The following is a 19,736-nucleotide window of genomic DNA, read 5'->3' on the forward strand; positions in this document are numbered from 1 at the left end:
TTCTATTGTTAGGTTTTTCTGATAAAATTCTATAAAACTCCTTCAGGAAGTTGGCGCATCTTCTGGTGAGCGTTGTTGTTATTTTTTTCCAAATTTTGAGTCAACCATTCATTGGACTAAAATTTAAATCAATTGGGTGGAAAAATGTGAAGGAATCAAGAAAAAGTTACAGTAGTTTTTTTCTCTACCAGACAAATGACAACTGTCAATAGTGTGTGTTTTTAGTTTGTTTATGAAAGACAAATTGCGTCGAAGCTTAACCACGCTCTTTGGCTGTAGGTTATAATAAAAGAAAATGACGTGAAATCTTCACAAACACACAATCTGCATCAAAAAAGGAAAGAACTTAATGACGAAAATGATTCGTTATCTTTGGTCGAAAGACTACCCAGCATACTTTATGCAATTTATATCCAACTTAAGCATAATTAAACTAACTATTTCAGTTTTAAAGAACTTTTTTAAATTTAAAGGGTGGAAAAAGTTTTCTCTCTATTGGCTTCAAAAACTTATATTTTCTATCTTGTCAAATTACGTTTTTATATGCCATGTATGCAGTCTTCGACTTTGGTTTTATTAATATAGTAAGTATGTAACACACCTCGAAAATTGGCAACGACTTTGGAGTTTTAAAAAGAGATATTATCAGGGTGTTTTTGCTAAAAAAAAAAAAAAAAAAAAAAATTAAAGGTAAAAAAAAAGATAACTTTACGCTTAACTTGTTTCAATAATATCCTACCATGATTCTGGAAAGCCAAGGGGAGGATCTTCGCCACCTAGTTTTCATATCAGAGTGATACTTGTTCCGCCATTTGTAGCACGATTCTGCCACACCATGCCACTTCGTGCCATACATGAAACACTTATAGATTGAGGGACTTTTCGCAACACTTGGCCCCACCATTTGGTGTACACGGTATTTTAGGGTGAGCAGCACCTCAGACAATTCGTTATAAACTCTCGGCCTCCGATGCGAACCAATTCTTTCGCTTTATCTCTTTTTTTTCAAGGAAAGAAAACAAGTCATTCATCATAGAATTAACAAGATTTCCTTTATTTGATTCGAGTCTTATTTCACAATTGCAAGAAACCGAATAGATGACCCACTGGAGCAAAACTGACAGTTTAATTATTCCAATCTCAGACAGTGTTCTGTCCTGGGCTTTGAAACCAAAGCCAGAAAAAGATTTCTAGGCAAAAATGACTCTAGAGTAGCATTTACATAAATAAAACATACTGCTAAACTAAGCCAAGCCATGGAGTTTTTCAATTCTGCTTTGTAGAGAAAGAAAGAAAGACAAAATTTATTTTTTCTATAGAAAGAAAAAAGAAAAAAATTTAAAATTAATTTGAGCCCTACGGCCATACACAACATGATTTAATGATGCAACACTGCACGGAACACACACTCAATATACAACAATACTTATTTTCATTCACTCGGGCTCGACTGAGTCTCTCCCGCCTTTTCCACATATCGTGCCATTTTGCATATGGTTCCAGGCTTCAAAGACCTCAGGATATCAGAAAGTAGCACCAACTGATGGTTCCCTCAAATTTCATCCCTAAGACTTTCAAGCTCCTGGCACTCCATGAGGAAATGGGCTAAATTATTATCCTCTTTTCCGCAATACCCACACTTACCATTTGTACCCTTATTTTTTTTAATCTCCTGTTCCCTATGTACTGGAAGGCAATTTCCCCTCAACTGGATCCATGATTTTAAATATTTAAAAGGTAAATTTAACTTAAAATAATATTCTTCCCCAAAAATTTCTTTGACTATAAGTTATATTTGAAAGTATATTTGACTAAAAGTGACATTTTTTGAAGTTTTGTTAAAAAATGTCTCTTCGAATTTCAATCTAAGAAACAATGACAATAGTAGGTTTCTACAAGACAAAGTGTCTAAACAGGAAGCTTCTATTAATTTTAATGAAATATTTCCAACCGGAGGGATGAATTTTTCGAATTCCCACCTGAAAGAGAAGCAAACGGAGTATTGGCCCCATATTTTTTTTAATCACTAGCATGTGCTCTCAATCCGATTTCATAATCGCACGAAAGCAAATAGGAAACCCAGTGGAGCGAAACTGGTGGTTTAATTACGATATTATAATCCAAGATTATGGTCCATCCTGGGATTTGAACACAATGGGAAAAAGTTCTCTAGGCAAACATGGTAAAGAAAATAGGCCTTTAGAAAACTAAAAGAGACTGCTAAAGATCTACAGGAATATTTTCAGTTTTTTTAATGAATAAATAAATAATATTATTTTCCCACCATATAAATGGAGCAGGTGGCCCACCCCCTTTGGCCATTTATGTCAAATCGGTTTTCTTATAGTATATTGCCTTTGAGATCTTTCCTCTGCATTGTCGTTTGCCCATCTTTCAGTCAATCTTCCCCTCATAACATCCTGCCATTGAGCTTTTTCACTGAATTAAATAAAATAAAAAAATATTTTTTCAACTATAAGTAAGGAGCAATAAAAATTAAAACAAATTAAAATTATTACATATATAAGGGAGATCACCCTCTCTCAATACCTCGCTTTTCACGCTAAAGTTTGATTTCTTGTTCCAGTTATTTAAGAATGACGCCTGAATCACAAAGGCCGTTTAATTAGAATAATAAGCTCTTAAAAAAGTTCTAAAAAAAACCTACTCCCTCATTCCAAATACAAGATAGTCTTGCTCCATATAATCCTTTTCCTTTTCAACCGCAACATCTCCAAACAAGCGACTTTTATTAATTTATCTTCCGGCAGACCAATAACATTAAGCCAGTACCGTACCATTTGCGCCAGTCTGCGTAATCTAAGGAAAAATAAACCAATGTCTCCCTTGATTATGTGTTGCTACATGGAGACCAATTATTCTTCTTAAGTGTTGCAACAGCATTGATTGCAACTGAGTTGCTTAATCGTACCCACAGAGCTGAGCTCCATAATGAATTGTAGGTTGCACTTCAGAATTAAAATATATTTGTACATATAAAAATACTTCATGCTTGAAAGGGTTGAACTGTGTAAAATAGTTGATGAAACTTCTCTCCCTCTCTTAGTCATTTCTTCTCAACCACCTTTAGCTGATAATATTGCTCCCAAACATTTTGATCTTTTAATTTCTTTCAAACTTTCGCCTTTATAGTAAAATTTAATAGTTTTATTATGTTTCATGTCATTGATCTCTTACTTTTTTTTTAACATTTATGACTAATTAACTTTTGGCTAAATAGCCTTCAATTATATTCAACTGAATCTGGATTTCCTCTGGAGATTTACCGATCAGCTCCCCATAATCGGGAAAAAGCAACAGCGATAAAGTAAGACTTCCTAATGTAACTATTTGGGCCCAATCCTTTTTAAAATGATCATAAATACGTAGTGTAAACAACCTTGGCGAAATACTGCTAGTTTGTTTCACCGCCTTTCTAATTTCAAACGGCGATGATAAGCCTTTACCTACGACTTTCACTACACTTATTGTCTTGTTCCCCCCTAAATTTGTGGGACCGGGTATAATTGAAAATCTGATTTGCCGCTAGTCTTTTATCAAGCTTTTAGATGACTGTTAAACGTTTTTTTTAAAAAGTCAATACAGAAACTTTTAGGGATAACTTCCGCAGGAAGATCATTCTAGATTGAAGTCCAACATCGAATGAACCTATTTTTCGAATACTCTGTTCTCGGCATTCAGACCTTAAGATAATTGAACCAAGCTGTGTGCTTTCGTGTCTGCCTCGTCAGTTAAACAATGGCGGGCACAACACGAGAAAGCTCTAAAGAAGAGGGTGAATTTTTTTGTACTGTACAAAATAGCCATCGACGCTACATCAAACCTTTCACTAACAGAGTGAAGAGAGTCGTTGGGAACAAACGAACCCACCCTATTAGCCCTATTCTCGGCCTTTTCAAGTAGTATCAACAACATTTTAGGAGTACCAGAATACAGCGGGCTTCCACACTCGGCGATGGGTCTGATAAGACTTGTAAAGTGAGATGATCGAGCAGAGCGGTAAATGGTTTTTACAGCGAAGGGCGATCCCCAGATTTCTTACGCAGGAGGTTCTCATCCAATCGAGGGGGGAGTTTCCCGAGAGAGATCTGTGATACAATTGGATTCCGAGGAGACGGAGCTTGTAGCCTTTCTTTATATCTTCGACCATGAGCAAGAAGTTGGGGTGAATGCGTTGCATTTTGTCTGGAGGTCATCAGCTCTTGTGTTTTCGATGCAATGAAATTGATCATCCAGGCATTGGACCATATCGTTAGTATACAGTGTAAACAAACTTGTCAAAATACTGATTTCCTGTTTTACCCTGTTTCTAATTTCAAACGGCGAGGATAAGCCTTTACCTGCGACCTTTACTATACGTACTCCTTCCAACTCATTTCAGCTAATATCCTGACGAAAAGCTTTGACAGGCCTACCTTCAGGAAATATAAGCATCAGAGTCCTATCGATAATGTCAAAAACTTTTTCAAATGCTAGGTACCTTTCCCCTTTGACTACTTTTCCACAAGTACTTAAAGAACTAAGGCCCTATTTGTAACTTTATAACCTTAATGAAACCCTGCTTCTTCCTATACCCCAAATCTTGTATTTTGGAAACTGATCTTGTGATCTACAATCTAACATTCTTTCTAATGTTTTACTAAAACTAGGCACACATGATATTGGGCGGAATATCCTTTCAGCTTTCGAAAATTCTTGAAAATAATAAAGGCATTTAGCCTCCCGAATTGAAGCATAAATACTATAAATTTTGAAACGCTGAAGGCGAAAAGCAACAGGAATCGACGATGACTTCGTCGACTTGTAGCATTTTCAAAGGCTATTATTGTTTTTCTGCTTCTAAGAAGGCCTGAGGCCATCCATAAATTCTGGGAAATATTTTCTATACCTGGAATGCAAATCAACGATAAAAGTTTCACAAAAGGTGTCAAACACTGAGCGAAAATACGTATCATTCTCAAAAACATCCGATGAAATATCGGGTAATTGTTATCTGAAGAGGGCCCATTCTGATCGAATTTAAAGGCAGGTGTGACCAAAGTAGGGGTCTTTCAGCTCAAGATCTTCCTAGAGCTGAATACAGAAAGGTCAAATAGCTATTTCTATTCTAGAATTCTATTCTGATTCTGAATAGCTAGATTCTATTCTGAAATGTCTAACTCCGCACAAAATTAAGAGAGGAGAAAAAATAGAACAAGGTATTATTTTAAAATTGTTTTACATTGAGATCAATTGTTGCAAATTTTACTTTAATGGTCCATTGCACAAACCTGACTGAATCAAATGATATGCTTAAGTAGGGTAATTTTTAACTTTCTTGCTTGGCAATTTTCAGGCTTGAATCACGAACATTTTCGATTATATCAATCACAAGAATTTCAATAGATCCTTCACGACGATTTTAAAAAGCACTCCAATATCAAGGCTAGGCAGACACTCATCGAGGGGTCTAGCGATAAGGATTCCACAAAATCTAAAGATTTGTAAAAGTATTCCCGTAATTTTCTGTAATACTCATGTATATCACCTTTTTTACCTTTCGGGTGACAAACCCTCTCCACCCCCACCCCCTAAAAAAAAGGACACCTCTGGTGTAACACAACATAATTTGTAGCAGCCAGTCAGACACGAATACAGGAATTATTGAAGAAGAGGGGAAATATTCGAAAACTACCCCTTTCGTGAGCACTTTCGACCAAGAAATGTTCCTCATTTAATAGTAGAATAGAGCGGATCTTTTCGGAAAGAATATAGGCTACTATATTGGAAAATTAGGAAGAAGTTTGTATTCCTTTTTTCTACCTTTATGGTTATATCTTGTTCAGTTCAGTTCAGTTTATCAACATCAAAATAAATGGACAACAATAACTCTCTACCCCTACAAGGCTCCATGGCCCGTTACATAGGGGTGAAAACAAAAACAAATACCAAATAATGAATCTCTTCTTAAAAAAAAAAAAAAATCCAATCAAACAATTTTGTGTTATTTTTACTTACCACTTCGTCCTCGAAATTCAAATCCAAGTCCACACATTCTCCCACCAACACTAAATCACAACAATTAAAAATAAATAAATTATAATTTATTATAAGATAATTAAAATTATCTTATAATTGTAGTTCAGGTCTGCCTCAAAAATGCACAGAAGACAATATTACAAATTTATGAACATTTAAATGTATTTTGACTTTATACCAAAAGAAGCATCACTGAGGCAACGCTTAATATTCTGATAGTTAGTAAAACAGCGGTTGTGGGCATTTCAGGAGGTGAAGGGGGCTAGTCCTAGCTTATTAGTTGGGACTGAGCCTCATAACAAATAACTTTAAAAGATTTAACAACATCCACTGAAGTTTTTATGCAAATTAGTTGGAGAAAATTATTGCATTACTGAGAAATATCACAGAAAAAAAGCTTAAACCGATACAACCATTGAAATAATATCCAGTAGTAAGCTGGTTGACAGACAGGTTTTGACCAAAAGGCGCATTTTGATTGACATCATTGAGCCGGCCTCACCCTTCTCACAATTGGTCAATTCGCACGATTTTTGAAAAAAAGAACTTATTGGATATACCACTATATCAGTCAGATCCAGTGTTGCCGATGCGGTACAACTGTACCGTCAGTGGTACAATTGCGAAACTATGGTACAGCGAGGTACATTTGGAAATTTGTTGGTACAATACAAATTTTCCTACATTTTGGTTTTACTCTGTACGCTAAAGTTTTTTACTGTTTTAAAAAGTAGAGTTGAGAGAAAGAGTCAAACTTAAGCGTGAAGAGCGGGGCGTTGAGTAGGGAACAGCCCCTTTCATATACGGAATAATTTCTGTTCGTTTTAAGTTTTTAATGTCGGTTCTTCCTTTCAGTTAAAAAAAAAAAACTTGTTTTTTTTATTTATTTCATTATAAACCGCCCATACAGGCTTGAGGAAGAGCAGCATAAAATCCTTCGGAAGGGAAAATTATCTCTCCTATCTTTTATAAGCCGTCTTACCTTAATAATTTGGCTGACATTGGTAGAGTCTTTCAGACCAGATAAAGGAATCAAATGATGCGTTGTGACAGCTTTTAACCGAAGGAGAATACGCATTTCTTCTTCTTCTTCTCGCTCATGCTTGATTGATACTACGATTGGTCCCAACTCACGGTCAGTAGCATAGAAATTTAAGTGCTCCTGAAATAGTATTTATTAGAAAGCAATAGCAGAGCTTTGGCAAAGTAACTACATCAATATTAGAAGAGGCTAAAAAATCTAGAAGCAAAATATTCCACTTTTTAGTTGAAGAAATATCTAAAAAGGGAAAGTATTACATTCTTTACTCGTACTACAACAGACAGGCGGCTGAAAGGAGGCGTGCTCCTACTGGATTGTCCAACACCCAAAAACAAATAAATTATCTGCAGAACAGTCGAGATTAGGCAAGACCATAACTAATAGGCCTAAGTGCAAATTTCAAGTAAAACACATAACACCTATAAAAAGACATATCCTACGGACTAAAAACAAACACTATTTGTTATCAATTTAGGCTCATCAGAGAAATATATTATGATGAAATTCATTTTATAGTAAAGATCAAAGACTATGTCAAACAGTTTGTGGTAACGAACTGTAGTAAGGAGCGACCCGGCTCAATAGTTCACCTAAAGAGAATTAGGTCTTGTAGCGCAAACACTAAATGGCGACAAATTCGGGCAAGACGGCAAATTGTGACAGAATTAATAAAGATGACACATTCGAAAAAATTGCTAAAAAAAAATACAGCCCCAACGTGTTTTTCCTTCGTTCTTTTGTTTTCTATATTATAATGATTAAAAAAAAAGGCCAGAAAAAAAGCCAGTTAGAGATTTTTCTCTATTTGGAAATATAGGTAAACATATATTTCATTAGTCAGAAATTTCTTTAAAAATTTGATATTTATTGTGAATTTTATTCAAATTCTTGTCCTTTTTATTCGTTTCAGTAAATCCAAAAAAGGAAAAATTGTTCCCTTTATTAAAACTAAATAAAAAAACAAGTCTTTTTTTCAACTGAAAGAAAGGAGCAATACAGTTAGCTTAAAACAAAAAAAAAAGTATATGAAGGAAGCTGTCCCCTCCTCAATCCCTCGCTCTTTATACTAAAGTTCTTTAGCACTTAAAAAGACTTCCTATAACAGTCCCTGTGTTTCAGGAGTCGCTCTTAAAGATATGGGAGAAAAAGTCAAACTTTAGCGCAAAGAGCGAGGTATTGAGGACGGTGCAGCCCCCTCGTAAGCAGGATAATTTCTGTTCGTTTTCAGTTTTAATGTTGCTCCTTACTTTCAGTTTGAAAAACATTGGGTTTGATGTAAAACTTACTTTCTCCCTTTAAAGCCCTAGAAAACGCCATTAACCTACATTTTTCGTCCAGCTTTCTGTTTGAGATGCAGTCAGTCAGTCGGGTACCCAAAACAATCCTGGCGCGATTTCTCTGGAAAACATCAAGCAAGTCATTGTGGAAAAACTCCCAGTGCCTTGGCTATTCTACTTATAATGTCTTCACTGCAGCCACTGTCTTAACTAACAATCCTATTTAGGCAAGAGAAGCTGTCTACTTGCTCGGTGTTGTCGTTATCCAGCATCACTTATTCCGTGTTCATCAGCTTCGCTTATTCCATGATCTCCCATTGCCTTTGCTGTACTCTTTAGGGCAAAGTTCACCAAAGTGGTCCATATAAATAGGAACAGGTTTGGTAAATTCTATGTTGTTTCACTTGTTGTAGTCTTCATCCATCATCATTCTTTCACAAAAAAATACACAATTCGAAAGATTTGTAGATGAGAGCTTGAAACATCTACAGTAAGATTTTCCAATTGTTTTGTAGTTAGGTAGGTAAGTGGCAGATGTCTGAGACAGCTAGGAGCAAGTAGGGTAAACCAATCCTACTTTATTCCTGATTTAATTAATACTTAATTAATAACTTAATAACTTAATTAATACTTAATTTAATTAATACTTAATAAGCTACTATCATCATCGAAAGAATCGGCTTATTATGCTGATTCCAAATATTTAACATTCATTAATTTGAGTACTACCCATTAAAGGTTACGAGCCTAAGAAAATTTATCAAATTTTCGAAAAAGGGAGGAAACATCCCCTAAAAGACAAATAACCTTAATGAAAATCATACCATTAGATTCAGCGTATCAGAGACCTAGTGTGAAGGTTTAAATCTCCCATTTGAAAGAAGTAGAATTTTGTGTAGTTTTTTTTTTCAAACGAAAGGTCGCAGATGGCAGGGGTGATCAAATTGAACCAATGAATTTTTGGTGATAAGGGAAGTACTGGTCACGATTAACATGAATAGAGCGGGAACAAATAGATAGCTTTGTTTATTTAGCCAAATAGAGACCATACAAAAAAATAGTTACAAACTCGACAGGATTTCTTTAGCTCGTTATTGTCAACGATATACTTTTTAGTGAGTTCCCATAATTTGCTAAAGAAAACTCCAAACATATAATGCGAAGTGCATAAAATTCAGAGTCCCTAGCATGCAAGAGCAAAAAGGTGTCAATATGGGAAGCAGCGGTCGTAATCAATAAGAATAAAGAAAGGACAAATAGAGATATCTTTGTTTATTTAGCACACAAAACAGCTGAACAAAGTGGCAAACACAAAAATATTGACAAAAAAGTAACAACGATGAAAAAGAAAATGACAACTGGTTAAAAACATATATTGCCTCCCATTAGCTCCGACCTTAATAAAACGGAGTATATATATTATCACTGTTGGTCCTGGAACTCCTGGAAAAGCCGGAGAACTACCAACCTCAGAAAGAGTAAAACTCAGTAATTGGAGAGTCTAAAAATCATATAGATTCTTTTTAGGGTTTCCCCCCTTACCCACATCTCGGGCATGATAACCTCAACCAGCACAGTATTATGGTTGCAGCTGCAACCTAGTAGAGAGCGAACGACAGCCAATAGTAACCAAAAAATAAAAACGTGTTTTGAAGAAAACTGCCTTGTGAAAAAATTGTCCTCTGACACAGATTCAGGAATGTTAACTATTTTTTCTGTTTGTCTTAAAATAAAAGTTTATTGCAAAAAGAAATTTATGGTGATTTCGGAAAAAGCCTGAAACCCCTCGAAAATGGCGTCAGATCAAAATGAAAAGCGTATCATTGGAATGATTATGGTCAAAAACCGAAAACAGGGACATCACCCCCCCCCCCCCCTTGAAGAAAAAGGAAAATCACTTTTGCATCTCGGGCAAGATAATCTCGACCGGCACAAATTTATCAAATGAACTTCATTCTCAAATCCTGTTTAAGTAGTTCAAACTGGCTTGAAACGACGTTTCCAAAACATTAGGGGCTAAGTTCAGTTTTTTTTTATTCTAGATGAAACGATTATTACTAATTAATCGAAATAAATGATTATTTTAGATCACGATACACCTGCACGATAATAATGTAAGAAATAAAATACAAGTAAAGTAAAAAAAAAAAACAAGTTCATGACCTTTTGTTAGCAGACCCTGCTAATCAGACCGTAAAACGTTTCTTACTTTTATTCTTCATGAAATCTTCATAAATCACACTGACCAGCTCAATTTGGTACTCAGGATAGTTTGATTGCATTTCGAGTTGAACTTTTTATGGTAAGTTCGTAAATGCAATTATAGCTTTCCGTTGAACGTAGCTTCTGCGAGATAATTATTCTGATTTTATTTTTAGCAAAATTTCAGTGTCTCTGGCTTTAAAAAAAAATTTATTGCCTTTACGAAAAGTCAAAGAACAAATAAAAGGAAGAAGACGTTTTAGCCGGTGATTAACCGAAAAACTATGAAACTATACAAACAAAAACTATATAAAAAACTAAAACTATACAAACAAAAACTATATAAAAAACTACAACTATACAAAAGAATGAGATTCATGCAGAATTATATACCATATTTCAGCCCTTCACAAAAACAATATATATATTAAAGAAAATTAAAGAAATAGAGCTCGCCGGCGTAATCGCTTCAATGCACTTCTAAATGATGAAAAAAGAAGCTAATTCTAAAACAGACTGATAACAAATTAATGGAGCAAAGTTTCTTATTCTAAAAGAACATCTACTTTAATGTTGAATATTTAATATCCAATTTAAGGGATCTCTTTTCCTAAGGACCCCAACAATTCATGCTGGCAGGTAATATTTCCTGCAAGTGGTTATGGAACCTAGGAGAAAAAATCCACTTACTAAATCCACAGGTTACTTTGTAAGATGCACACATTTATGCTGGAAATAAATAAATGTATGTCAGTGTATAAGGCGCGTAAAAAAGGAGACAGTCCGGGACCAAAAATCTCTAGATTTTTAGAATTTTTCAAACAAAATCTTATATAGTTCCAGCAATACAAACCATTTTAGCAACTCAATTTCTTCCGGATAAAAAAGTGTATACAAGGTCGACAATCTTCCACGAAAAAAATCTCACAAGTGATGCTACCTCGACGGTAGAGGGATCAAGGTTGGAGGTCTCCCCCTCCAACCCATTGTGAAAAATTCAATGTAAGCGCAAAGTTTAAATTGTAACTGTTCCTAAAACAGCTTGAAAGCCACCTTTCTTTAGAATAGTTGACCCTTTCCTCCACCCTTCGAAAACAATAAGCCTGCATAAAATAAGATTTTGGGAATTCTAATACTTCTTAAAACAAGAGCTAAGAGCTCATATGGCACTTGTGACGAGGCGAGAAGAGCTAAGAGCCAAGAGATCATAATGGTATGAGCTGTAACAAAATTCTATGAATCAATAGATTGATTTAAGAAGGAAAATAAGAGGCTTAATGCCGGTCAGGATTTAAAATAAGAGCTCTGAGTCACGATGTCCTTCTAAATATCAAAATTCATTAAGATCCGATCATCCACTCGTAAGTTATAAATACCTAATTTTTTCTAATTTTTCCTCTCCCTTTAGCCCCCCAGATGGTCGAATCTGGGAAAACGACTTTATCAAGTCAAATTGTGCAGCTCCCTGACACGCCTACCAATTTTCATCGTCCTAGCACGTCCAGAAGCACCAAACTCGCCAAATCACTGAACCCCTCCCCCCAAATCCCCCAAAGAGAGCGAATCCAGTACGATTCTGTCAATCACGTATCAAGGACATTTGTTCATTCTATCCACCAAGCTTCATTCCGATTCCTCCACTCCAAGTGTTTTTCCAAGATTTCCCCCTCCAACTCCCCCCAATGTCAAAAGATCTGGTCGGGATTTGAAATAAGAGCTCTGAGACATGAATTCCTTCTAAAAATCAAATTTCATTAAGATCCGATCATCTACTCATAACATAAAAATACCCCAATTTTCACGTTTTCCAGAAATTCCGGTTTCCCCCTCCAACTCCCCCCAATGTCACAGGATCTGGTCGGAATTTTTGAATTAGAACTTTAAAGCACAAGATCCTTCTAAATATCAAATTTCATTAAGATCTGGTCACCCTTTCGTAAGTTACAAATACCTCAATTTTCAAAATTAACCCCCCCCCCCAATTCCACCAAAGAGAGCAGATCCGGTCCGGTTATGTCAGTCACGTATCTTAGACAGGTTTCTAATCTCCCCATCCAGTTTCATCCTGATCTCACCGCTTTAAGTATTTTCTAAGATTTCCGGTCCCCCAACTGCCCCCCCAATTACGCTTGATCCGGTTAAGATTTAAAATAATATATCTGAGTTACGAGGTCCTTCTAAATATGAAGTTTCATGAAGATCCGATCACTCCTTCGTAAGTTAGAAATACGTCATTTTTTCTTATTTTTCAGAATTAACCCCCCCCCCTAATAGAGCGGATCCGTTCCAATTATGTAAATCGCGTATGTAAGACTTCTGATTATTTTCCCCACCAAGTTTCATCCCGATCCCTCCAATCTAAGCGTTTTCCATGATTTTAGGTTCCCCCACCCCAAACTTCCCCCAGTGTCACCAGATCCGGTCAGGATTTAAAATAATTGCTTTGAGACACGATATCCTTCTAAACATCAAATTTCATTGAGATCCGATCACCCGTTCGTAAGTTAAAAATACCTCATTTTTTCTAATTTTTCAGAATTAACCCCTCCCCCAACTACCCCAAAGAGAGCGGATCCGTTCCGTTTATGTCAATCATGTATCCAGGACTTGTGCTTATTTTTCCCACCAAGTTTCATCCCGATCCCTCCACTCTAAGTGTTTTCCAAGTTTTAGGTTTCCCCTTCCCAACTCCCCCCCCCTCAATGTCACCAAATCCGGTCGGGTTTTAAATAAAAGCTCTGAGCCACGATATCCTTCTAAATATCAAATTTCATTGAGATCCGATCACTCGTTCGTAAGTTAAAAATACCTCATTTTTTCTAATTTTTCAGAAATAGCCCCCCCCCCAAAAAAAAAAAACCCAAAGAGAGCGGATCCTTTCCGTTTATGTCAATCATGTATCTAGAATTTGTGTTTATTTTTCCCACTAAGTTTCATCTTGATTCCTCCACTCTAAGTGTTTTCCAAGTTTTAGGTTTCCCCCTCCCAACTCCCCCTCCCCATTTTCCCCAGGTCCGATCAAGCTTTAAAATAAGAGCTCTAAGACACGATATCCTTCTAAACATCAAATTTCATTGAGATCCGATCACCTGTTCGTAAGTTAAAAATACCTCATTTTTCCTAATTTTTCAGAACTACCCCCCCCCCAACTACCCCAAAGAGAGCGGATCAATTTCGATTATGTCAATCATGTATCTGGAACTTGTGCTTATTTTTCCAATCAAGTTTCATCCCGATCCCTCCACTCTAAGTGTTTTCCAAGATTTTAAGTTTCCCCCCCCCCAACTCCCCCCAATGTCACCAGATCCGGTCGGGATTTAAAATAAGAGCTCTGAGACACAATATTATTCCAAACATCAAATTTCATTAAGATCCCATCACCCGCTCATAAGTTAAAAATACTTCATTTTTTCTATTTTTTACGAATTAACCGGGCCCCCACTCCCCCTCCAGATGGTCAAATTGGGAAAATGACTATTTCTAATTTAAGCTGGTCATGTCCCTGATACGCCTGCCAAATTTCATCGTCCTAGCTTACCTTGAAGTGCCTAAAGTAGCAAAACCGGGACCGACAGACCGACAGAATTGGCGATTGCTATATGTCACTTGTTAATACCAAGTGCCATAAAAAAGAACAGACCCATCACTACTAGCCTTGATCTTTTAAAATTAAACCACTGGAAACCCCGGCAGAGGAATCTTACTGAGCATTCACTTTTGTTGCAAGGCAAAAGATCCTTTGTAGCTAAACTGTAATACTTTGGAAAATACGACATTTATCTTGCAAAAAAGAAACTTTTCTAAAACCTGCCTCCTCCACCTTTCTGGAAATATTTTCACATGATTAACCTTTTCCCTCTCTGGGAAAAATTTTGCAGGTGCCTATAGATCACAGGAGTGGAGAGTTATCATATTTAGGGGGAGGGACTGAAGCCTGCAAAGAGTAGACTTATGGGCGCAAGTTTTCCAAGTTTTCTGCTGTGTAACATCTTAGTGAATATAAAACTTCCCCAGTCCCCGAGTTTGCTGCGTGTAAAACAGCAAGTTCAAGGATGAAAGCTAAAATTATGGCTTAATACATTTTCGAAAAAAGTCAAGTTAATAAAAAAAAAGAGCTAAAAAATGGTTATACTATCAAACCTAATGCCTAATGAAGAAACTCTGTCAGCTTAGTGCAGAGTAAATTGAACATTTCCTGATTTATCTTGATAGATTTTCAGCATAAAGGCAATTTCCTTTTTACGACCAAGTTGCTTGGTCAATAATGGGTTAATGTTTTTCTTATCATGTAAGCTTCGATTTTCCTTATACTTGAAAAGTTTTTGCCATCACTAACGTACAATAAAGCATTCGACAAGAGCCACATCGCTGTTCAGAACAAGATTCAAAAGGCATTATGGTACACAACGAAAGTTTTTGCAAAAGAAAGGACAATTTAGAATATATGTTTTGGAATTTTTTACCGTCATTTTGAATTAGTCGTTTGTGCAGGGTAAATTTTCCAGAAGCATAAGATAGAACAAAATGTTTACTAAAGGGTTAAGACCATTTTGGAAAAATAAAATACTTCCAAATATTGTGAGGAACAAAAAGGACATAAGAAATAGGATTAGACCGACCAATAAAAACTATATGCCCTGAAGAGGTGTACGGTAAATCAAATTTAAAAAATATCATATACCAACTTTTGAATAGCATATAGCAAACAAGGACTGGGTCAGGATACGGTTTTAGGGTTAGATTATCGGTTCAAATTATATAGCGTTAATGATACCGTTAGTTGGGCTTACCTATGTTTATCTTTTCTTTTTTTGGTTCTTCAACCTAATAAAGTCAAGGACTCGGTGGATCTTATTTTCTATACCCAGAAAATATCCATCAAGATTAGAAAATGTTTTACAATTATTCTTAAACTTTAGCAAATGCAAGCTGAATTACAATTTTTATTGTAATTATGTTATCCTGAGTCTGAATGCAAAACAATGAATTTTCACAAATCTTATAAGCTGCTTATATTATTAATTCCCTTTCTTCATTTTAAAATATGAACTATGAAGAACATAACTCTGATTCAAACTTCGTATTGCGGTTTGTGATGAGACATACCTCTTATGATGGAGTAAATAATAAGCGGTAATAAACGGTAATAAAATAAGTAATAAAAATAAGTAAGTAATAAACGGTTAAACACGCACAAATCTCCGCAGTTGTCTTCACTACTCTGACCAAAACTATTATATTAGCCCTTAAATTTCATTAAATGTACATAAACCGAAAAGATAAATACATATTGATTACTTATTACCCAGTTTACTACTTACTTACTACCTACCCTACCTATTACTTACTACCCTTAAGTACCCTGTTTGGTGGTATTTGCTCTTTTTGAGGCAAGAAAGTTAAAGGAGCGGAATTCGAAACTTTTTCTAACACTAATTAAACAATAGTGAAGCCTCATAATCAGCCATTCAGATAACTTAAAATTTACTACAAAAAAATACCCCACTAACCATGCATCCCATACATATACGCCACTTTTTTCATCATACACTCTACTTCTTAAAAAAGATCGAGGGGGAGCACAAAATTAAGAAACGCACACATCTTACCATTTTTTAGGGGTTTTTAGACCAATTTTAGGGAAGGATTATCTCCCATACCCACTTCCTGTGTATAGGTGGAAATTCTTCGCACTTTTCTTCTTTACGCAACAGACACGACATAAAAATAAAGCCTTACTAGTAGGAAGCTGAAGGTTTATTAATAAGGCTTAGAAGGTTACTCTTGTAAAGAGTTTTTTTTAGTATAGATACAATATAAAAATATTACTCTTCTACTCTAAGGGTAATTTCAGACGCATTAGGAAGACAGTTTCCCAACTTTTAAAAACTAAAAATTCGTACGAAGTACTGTGAAATGTGTAACTTTTACTATGCCTCCAACCCTGTTTTTTATATGTGTAGTCAAACACTTCGTGGTAACGAACTGTAATAAGAAGCGACCAGGCTCAATAGTAACCGAAACTCAAACTTACATCAAAAGAATGGCATTTTAAAGCTGATTTTAAATATGTAAGTTTCATCAAGATTAGTCTTACCCATCACAAGTTACGAGTCTGAGAAAATTTGCCTCATTTTAGAAAATAGGGAGAACACCCCCTAAAAGTCATATGATCTTAACGAAAATCACACCATCAGATTCAGCGTATCAGAGAACCTAATTGTTGAAGTTTCAAGCCCCTATCTACAAAAATGTGGAATTCCGCATTTTTTGCCAGAAGACAAATCACGGATGCGTGTTTATTTGTTTTTTTGTTTTTCCCAGGGGTGATCGTATCGACTCAGTGGTCCTAGAATGTCGCGAAAGGGCTCATTCTAACGGAAATTAAAAGTTCTAGTGCCCTTTTTAAGTGACCAAAAAAATTGGAGAGCACCTAGGCCCCCTCCCACGCTCATTTTTCCCCAAAGTCATCGGATCAAAATTCTGAGATAGCCATTTTATTCACCATAGTCGAAAAATCCAATAAGTATGTCTTTGGGAACGACTTTCTCCTCCGCAGTTCCCGTGGGAGGGGCTGCAAGTTACAAACTTTGACCTGTGTTTATACATAGTAATGGTTACTGGGAAGTGTACAGACCTTTTCAGGGGGATTTTTTGGTTTGAGGGGGATATTTGAGGGGGAAGGGCTACCGGGGAGTATCTTTCCATGGAGGAACTTCTCATGGGGGAAGAGACTTTCAATGGAGGGGGCGCACGATTTTCAAGCATTATTTGAAAAAAAAAACAATGAAAAAATAAATATGAAACGTTTTTTCTACTGAAAGTGAGAAGCAGGATTAAAACTTAAAACGAACAGAAATTATTACTCATACGAGGGGTTTACGTCCTCGTAATACCTCGCTTTTTACGCTAAAGCATTTTTAGTAATTTCAACTATTTATTCTACGGCCTTTGTGATTCAGGGGTCATTCCTAAGGAACTGGGACAAAATTTAAGCTTTAATGTAAAGAGCGAGGTATGGACGAGGGGTGAGCCCCCTCATATACGCAATAAAAACATACGAATATAGAAGTTCGCTACGTAATTTAATTCGTAACTTACGTATATTTTTTACTTATGAAAACGTTCGTAAAAAATCATAAGTTATAGTTGCCTTTTTAAGTAATCAAAAAATTGGAGGGCAACTAGGCCTAGTCCCTCCCTCCTTTTTTCTCAAAATCTTCCGACTAAAACTATGAAAAAGCCATTTAGCCCCAAAAAATTAATATGCAAATTTCGTTTTAATTATTTATGAGCGGAGAGCCAAAATCAAACCATGCATTAATTCAAAAACGTCCAGAAATTAAACAAATAAAAACAAGTTTTTTTTTAAATGAAAGTAAGGAGCGACATTAAAACTTAAAACGAACAGAAATTACTCCGTATTTGAAAGGGGCTTTTCCTCCTCAACGCCCCGCTCTTTACGCTAAAGTTTGACTCTTTTTCTTAACTCTACATTTTAAAACAGTAAAAAACTTTAGCGTAAAGAGCGGGGCGTTGAGGAGGAAAAGCCACTTTCAAATACGGAGTAATTTCTGTTCGTTTTAAGTTTCAATGTCGCTCCTTACTTTCATTTAAAAAAAATGTTTTTATTTGTTTAATTCAACTTATTAATCCTAAGCCCAGTTTAAACGTCTTTTTGTGTCTCCGGCACAAGGTGACCTTGCGTATAGTTCCTTGGAATGAATTCGTTGAACTTAGCAAAGCATGTTCTACGCATGAATCATTATGTTGGATCTGTAGAAATTGGGACATATACACAAAGAAAGATAGGGCTCCAAATTTCCCTAGTGGACACTTTTGTAAGAATAGCATGTCTGAAAAGTTACAGGTAAATGTAAGGGCCAACCAGTAAGCATGTTGCTTTTCTTGGCAAAAAAAGGGAAAGAAAAAGTTTGAAGTAGCACTATCCTTACCCAAGCTTTGGGTTTCTTAATCCCCCCCAAACACACACACAAACTTCGGGGACCGCCCATGCGAAGCAGAAAAAATAACTAAATCACCATTATCACTTAAAGTATTCAAAATTCCATCGTCAACTCTCAAGACTTGAATTGAATCTGACAGGAAACATTGTCCACGGCAAAGAAAATAAAATATGCAAATTCAAGTTTTACAATTATTCGCATCGTAAATTTCAATTGTCTCGACAAGGGCCTTGCAATTGCATATATTTGAAAAGGAGCTGGAAAAAAAACTCAATAGAGATGGGATTTCCAAAAATGAAAATGTATGAGATTGGGAGTTTTATAAGAAACGAAAAAATCTCAGTAATACTTTAATTGAAATAAACAGGAAATAAAAATTTTGCCAAAAATATCTTGCTGAAAAAGGCTTTTAAAATACGGAGAAAAAAAAAACAGACACATAATCTTGCCCAAAATTGCAAGGTACACTAAGAAGGAAAATACAAACACATAAAAACAGCAGGAAAAAATGGACACCCAAGAAATAAATTCTTAGTGCGACAGTATAGACAAAAGTAGCCTAACGAAGATATCAGTCTCCGGGTAAATAGCCAAGCAAATTCAGTCGAACCGGTTCCAGGCAAAAACTTTCGAACCGTCATGCAGATCATTTCATTTAGTCTTAAAAGGGAATTTTTGGCCTCGAAGAAATTAAATTTTTCAATCTATCAAGCCGAGTTGTGAAATGCACTAAACAAAATTTTCCACGGAGGAGTTTCCCGCAAGGGGAGTATATTTCATGGAGGGAGAGCCAGGTTTACCAGCATTATTTGAACAACGGTCAGAAGTTGAATGAAAAACAAGATTTTGTTTAACTGAAAGTAAGGAGCAACATTAAAACTCAAAATGAACAGAAATTATTCCGTACGGGAATGGTTGCCCCTTCCTCAATGCCTTGCTCTTTACGCTAAAGTTTGATTGTTTGTCCCAATTTTTTAAGAACGGCTTCTGAAACACAGGGGCCGTTTAATTAGAATAGGAAGCTTTTCTAGAAGTGCTAACAGCTCTAGCGCAAAGAGCAATGTATTGAAGAGGGAACAACCCTTCATAAGCATTAATTAGTGTGTTAGCTTCTTGTGACCCCGGAAATGAATTCCCAAGACCTACTTTGAATCTTTCAAGAATTTTAGGTCTAATGCTACATTTTTTTTTAAGCTAACAAGTTAGATA

At 35.8% G+C, this 19,736-nt stretch overlaps 1 protein-coding gene across 8 annotated transcripts in view; it reads right to left on the bottom strand.

Moving 5' to 3' along the window:
* Window positions 1–19,736, bottom strand: part of LOC136026848 (rap1 GTPase-activating protein 1-like) — a 235,706-nt gene that overhangs the window by 137,635 nt on the left and 78,335 nt on the right. For all 8 annotated transcript variants that reach the window (XM_065703561.1, XM_065703562.1, XM_065703560.1 and 5 more), the window contains one exon: window positions 7,022–7,201. In XM_065703561.1, coding sequence (XP_065559633.1) covers window positions 7,022–7,201 — 180 coding nt within the window. The remainder of the gene's footprint in view (window positions 1–7,021; window positions 7,202–19,736) is intronic.

The sequence above is a fragment of the Artemia franciscana genome, chromosome 5 (genome assembly GCF_032884065.1).
Source record: "Artemia franciscana chromosome 5, ASM3288406v1, whole genome shotgun sequence".
Lineage (NCBI taxonomy): Eukaryota > Metazoa > Arthropoda > Branchiopoda > Anostraca > Artemiidae > Artemia > Artemia franciscana.